Genomic DNA, 6,000 nt, shown 5'->3' with positions numbered 1-6,000 from the left:
AAAACGGGTCGCCTGTCTGTTTTTGTCCTATCCCATCCACCAGATGGAGGGAAAGTAGGGTCACCATCCGTATGTATTTCACGGACAGGATCAGATGGATGTCAGCTCCATAGGGGTGAATGGAGGGTCCGATCAGGTCCGCCTGAAAAAACTGACAGGCGGACCTGATCAGAAAGCCCGTGTGAAAGAGCCCTTAGGAGGAATGATCATAACCACATGTTCACTTTTAATATCACTGAAGAACTTGTTGCGCTACCACTATAAGGTGCATAAGTTCATAACAATGAATCAATCAAGTAAACATTCATATATATCGAAAACTGTAAATAAGAATGTGTTAAAAAGCATTCATAAATAATTCTGTGAAGTCCATCAGAAAAAAAAGAAGAAGAGAAGTGCTCTTGTGAAAAAAGTTCATTTAAATTTGTTTATCAACAAAAATCCATATTTTAGTGTGGATACAAAATCTTCACACCCAAAAGTGCACACCCAATACTCAAGCCGCTTACCAGCTACTATGGCCCCAAGATGGGGGTCTGGCAGCACTTCTTTCCAGTATCCCTATGGGATGGATGGATATCAGGAGCCAAGATTCCAGGATGGGTTACCATATGACCAGGATGATCAACAGTGGGCTCAGCAAAAGGGAGAGACAAGATTTTGGTATCCTCATTGAAATATAGATTTTTTTTTTATACACAAATTTAAATGATCTTTTTGCACAAGAGCGCTTCTCTTTTTTTTTCTGATGGACTTTACTGAATTATTTATGAATGCTTTTTAACACATTCTTATTTACAGTTTTTGATATATATGAATGTTTACTTGAATGATTAATTGTTATGAAATTATGCACTTTATATTAATAGCGCAACACATTTTTCAGTAATGTTGATATGTATAATGTTTATGTGGACATTTTGTGAGTGCGGCTGTCACTGAGAAATATTATTTTTTATGATTTGGTGACACTTTTGCTGCGTACACACGAGCGGACTTTACGGCAGACTTGGTCCGGCGGACTTTTCGACGGACTTTCTGACGGACTTTCCGAATAAACGGACTTGCCTACACACGATCAACCAAAGTCCGACGGATTCGTACGTGATGACGTACGACCGGACTAAAACAAGGAAGTTCATAGCCAGTAGCTGCCCTAGCATCGGGTTTTGTCCGTCGGACTAGCATACAGACGAGCGGACTTTTTGACCATACTCGAGTCCGTCGGAAAGATTTGAAACATGTTTCATTTCTAGGTCCGTTGAACTTTTGGGGAAAAAAAGTCCCCTGGAGTCCACACACGATTGAATTATCCGACGGATTCAGGTCCACCGGACCAAGTCTGCCGTAAAGTCCGCTCGTGTGTACGCGGCATTTTTGTGCAACTTTTTTTTTGGTTTCGTTTTATTTTGTGTACACATCATCACTTTTGCAGAGTACAGAGGTGCTGGTTGGAAGAGTTTTTTAGAAGATTTTAGAAGTGCTATCAGGATTCAAATACTGTCTGTGTGAGGGAAAAAGCACAGAGGTGCCACTCTAAGTGCAGTAAAGCAATGAGGTTTAATGAACAAATTGTGCATACATACTCACAAGAGTAGAATTAAATAGGCATTTCAAGTATGGGTAGGCAGACTATCCGGGAAGGGAGTCCATTCGTGGCTGTTGGCTGGTGAAGAGGAGCGGGTTGTGCCGATGGTCACTGACGCTTCCTGGACCTCAAGCACACAAGGAATCGGGGGATGACGACACTTCCGGGTTTGGGGTGGACCAAAAGGCAAAGTGTCATAATCCCCCCGCTTCCTTGGGTGCTCAAGATCCAGGAAGCGTCGGTGACCACCGGCGAAACCCGCTCCGCTTTACCAGCCAACAGCCACGGATGGACTCCCTTCCCGGACATTCTGCCTACCCATAATTGACATGCCTATTTAACTCTACTCTTGTGAGTATGTATGCGCAATTTGTTCATTAAAACTCATTGCTTTACTGCACTTAGAGTGGCGCCTCTGTGCTTTTTCCCTCACACAGACAGTGTTTGAATCCTGATAGCACTTCTAAAATCTTCTAAAAAGCTCTTCCAACCAGCACCTCTGTACTCTGCAATCCCAAGAGTTGCTTCTCATCTTCACTGGGCTGCCTTCAAGGTGCTATATTATGAACTATATGGACTTATCACAGTCATTTACTTTAAATTATTCTTTTTAAAGTTCCCCCTATGTGTTAGGTATTCATCAGTTTGGTGGATCTACACTGAGGCTGGTGCAAGCGCCAACTTTCTTCTATGTAAATACTGCCTGTGTGCCTACTGTAGAGATTTGCTAGGACTCAAGAGACAGAAGACCAACAGCAATGGTGTGGTTGAAAATATGAGCTTGACTTTCCATTGCTTTAGCTTGCCATTTGTCATTGGGGCTTTTGTTATGCAAAGCATGGTATACAATGCAGTTTATATCATCTGAATAAATGCTGATGTCACAACTGACAGTCAGAATTTACATAAAGCTGTATATATCAGTGCCAAAATTAGTTTGTCAGGCATACAAAGCAGGCAATTACAATTCCTGTGATAGTTATTGTGTGAGTTCTGCTAATTATAAGCTCTGCTCTGCAAATGGCTATATAATAGATAACACTTTAATGAAGGCTGGCCTTAAGATTTCCATAGATATGGCCAGTGGATTCCCATCATCTGTTGGTGCCTTTCACTGCTTTAAAAAACCTCTGGGGAACTTTTCAAAGGAGAAAGTTTGTTCACCAAGTTGGGAAACTTTGTCAGAAAGACTATTGTTTTCACAGTAGGAATGCATGTGTAGCACAAATTTTCCCCACAATGCCAATGCGAAAATGATCTGCCAACCAAAAAATTATTGGGTAAGAAAGAATGGGATTTTTGGTGTTCTCTGACTATAACCAGCTCACATATAGCTACTAACTCATACATGAGTTAATATATGGATATCTAACTGGATGGAAAGGGCGGTCATTTAAGAACTGCATTGATGCATGATGTTCTCAAACAATCACTTGTACCATAACATACAATAGCCCTTTGGTTGCCTGTTAAACATACTTATTCCTTTAGGCCTGGGCATCACTGTGGCTGCCCAAATGTATTGAACTGGGTCACCTACTGCCAAGAATGAAGAGAAAATAACTTTGTGGGGGTATTTCTGGCTGTTTTGATAATAAATACTAAAATAAGTGTGACATAAGCTGCAACAATGGTGATAGAGTTTGTACAGAGCTGTAGCTGTGCATCCATTTTACCAAGAAGGACTGTTCATAGTGTTCCAATGTGTGCCGGGGCACATGATGTCCTATCAGCAGTGCGGGTAGCCCATCTTGTAGTAGCAGACCGTTTGGAAGAGGTGGCAGTAACAGATTGCACAGGGCTCACAACAAGGCGGCGCCGGGGGTTTGCAGCTGGACTGAAGCGGTACACAGTTTGGCGGTGGGGGTGGATGAATTTTCTTTTTAGGAATGGCTTTCCGCTGAAAGGCAAGTAATATTTTTAACATTAAAACAAATTCTAACCATTAAAGTATAGCTTTAGGCAAACTTTATTTCCTGACAGCTCCATGTCAGCCTACCACTGGGGCTTAGAGTTGCCACCTCATCGCTTTAAAACTGAACACTTTAATTACACAGGTTCTGAGGCTAATTTATTGCACATAAGGCACTAAGTGAGTTTAACCACTTCAGCCCAGGAAGGATTTACCCCCTTCCTGACTGGGCCATTTTGTGCGATACGGCACTGCGTCGCTTTAACTGACAATTGCACAGTCGTGCAACGCTGTACCCAAACAAAACTGACATTCTTTTTTCCCCACAAATAGAGCTTTCTTTTGGTGGTATTTGATCAACTCTGCGTTTTTTATTTTTTGCGCTATAAACAAAAAAAGAGCGACAATTTTGAAAAAAACACAATATTTTTTACTTTTTGCTATATTGATTATCCCCAAATTAAAAAAAAAAAAAAAGTTTCTTCCTCAGTTCAGGCCGACATGTATTCTTCTACATATTTTTGGTAAAAAAAATCTCAATTAGCGTCGGTTTACGCAAAAGTTATATTGTCTACAAAATAGGGGATAGATTTATGGCATTTTTAAAAATTTTTATTATTTTTACTAGTAATGGCGGACTTTTGATACTTTTTTGGGACTATTGATATTTTTACAGTGATCAGAGCTATAAATAGCCACTGATTACTGTATAAATGTCACTGTCAGGGAAGGGTTTAACACTAGGGGGCGATCAAGGGGTTAAATGTGTTCCCTCAGAGTGTTCTAACTGTAGGGGGGGTGGGGCTGCCTGGGGGAGGAGACAGATTGTTGTTCCTATATACTAGGAACACACGATCTGTCTCTTCTCCCCTGCCAGAATGTGGATTTGTGCGTTTACACACACAGATCCTCATTCTGGCTCTGTCAGGAGCAATTGCGGGTGCCCGGTGGACATTGCGGTCACCGGGCACGCGCCCGTGGCTCCTCAGTGACACAGCACGCGTGCCCCCTATACCCCTTAAAGCGGCCTCCGTACAGGTACAGCAATTCATGCAGGGGAGCCACTTTGCCGCCATCAAACGGCGGGTGGTCAGCAAACCGCCTGGTACGGTTCGGGGGGGGGTCGCTCGCTCGTTCCCACCCCCTTTCCTGACCGGCAGGGCTGCGTGCTCGGATAAGGGTCTGGTATGGATCTTGGGGGGGATGCCATAGGGGGTTCCCCTAAAAATCCATACCAGACCTAAGGGCCTGGTATGCCCCTGGAGGGGAACCCATGCCCTTTTTTTATTTATCATGATTCATAACAGACAACTGTCAGCAATGCTTGCCGCTCATCGCGAAAGGAAAAAACACAGTTTTTTTTACCCGATGAGCAAGCCAGCGCGAGATGTACAGTACACTGTTGCTGAGAACCAGCGCGATGGAAACACATTCTCGCGGTCAGGTACTGAAGTTTTCTTTTTGTTTTTTCACCTGGTGATCCATCCAGAAAGTCTCTTATTTTTCAACTTTCTTTAACAAACCAAGCTGTCCAACAAAAGTGGCAGTTAAGTGAATAGAGACAAACCATTTGACACTGTTGGTGGTGCTTATAGTGGTCAGCTTTATTTCGTTTATGTAAAACCTTTATCCCAAAAGGAAAAAAGTGTTAGGCCGGGTTCACATATGTGCGGCAGCGGTTTGCAAATCGGTGCGTTTCTGTTCACTAATTCAGGTGTGATTCAGGTGCAAATTTTTGCCTGAATTCTCACCTGAGCCGAACCTAAAAATGCACAGGACCCTTTTTCGCACTGCGGATGCCCAGGACTTGTGTAAACCGGCTTTCATTGAGAACCGGTCACATTCACATGTTATGTAAATTGTATGTGGTTCAAAACGCATCCATTTCGCATACATGTGAACCCAGCCTTATGTCGCGTACACACGGTCGGATTTTCCAACGGGAAATGTCTGATGTGAGCTTGTTGTCGGAAAGTCCGACCGTGTGTAGGCTACATCGAACATTTGCTGTCGGAATTTCCGCCAACAAATGTTTGATAGCAGGTTCCCAAATTTTCCACCAACAAAACTTGTTGTCGGAAAGTCCGATCGTATGCACACAAGTCCGTCACAAAAGTTCACGCATGCTCTGAATCAAGCAGAAGGAGCCGCAAAAACTTCCTTTTTCTCGGCTCGTCGTACGTGTTGTACGTCACTTCATTCTCACGTTCGGAATTTTTGGCCAACATTTGCGTGACCATGTGTATGCAAGACAAGTTTAAGCCAACATCCTTCGAAAAAAAATCCATGGTTTTGTTGTTGGAAAATTCAATCGTGTGTGCGCGGCATTAGAGTTTGGCTTTAATGTAGTAGTCAAGACCATCTAAATCTGCTAGTGCATCTACTACCCCCTCCCCAGATTGACAATGCTACCGTCCAAGGATGTCCCTGTTACCCCTCAGTGTGTTTTTTGGCTGGATCACTAGGTGAAGATAATAGGAATAAAATCCTAAAAAAAAAA

General features: G+C 42.9%; 1 protein-coding gene across 2 annotated transcripts in view; it reads right to left on the bottom strand.

Annotated features, from left to right (window-relative positions):
- Positions 1-2,142: 2,142 nt before the first annotated feature.
- ASIP (agouti signaling protein) overlaps positions 2,143-6,000 on the bottom strand; it is a 129,960-nt gene continuing 126,102 nt past the window's right edge. For both annotated transcript variants that reach the window (XM_073606362.1, XM_073606363.1), the window contains one exon: positions 2,143-3,488. In XM_073606362.1, the coding sequence (XP_073462463.1) occupies positions 3,318-3,488 (171 nt within the window). In that variant the 3' untranslated portion in view covers positions 2,143-3,317. The remainder of the gene's footprint in view (positions 3,489-6,000) is intronic.

The sequence above is a fragment of the Aquarana catesbeiana genome, linkage group LG12 (genome assembly GCF_042186555.1).
Source record: "Aquarana catesbeiana isolate 2022-GZ linkage group LG12, ASM4218655v1, whole genome shotgun sequence".
Lineage (NCBI taxonomy): Eukaryota > Metazoa > Chordata > Amphibia > Anura > Ranidae > Aquarana > Aquarana catesbeiana.
Note: the sequence above shows the minus strand (reverse complement) of the source record. Positions and strands in the feature narration are given on the sequence as shown.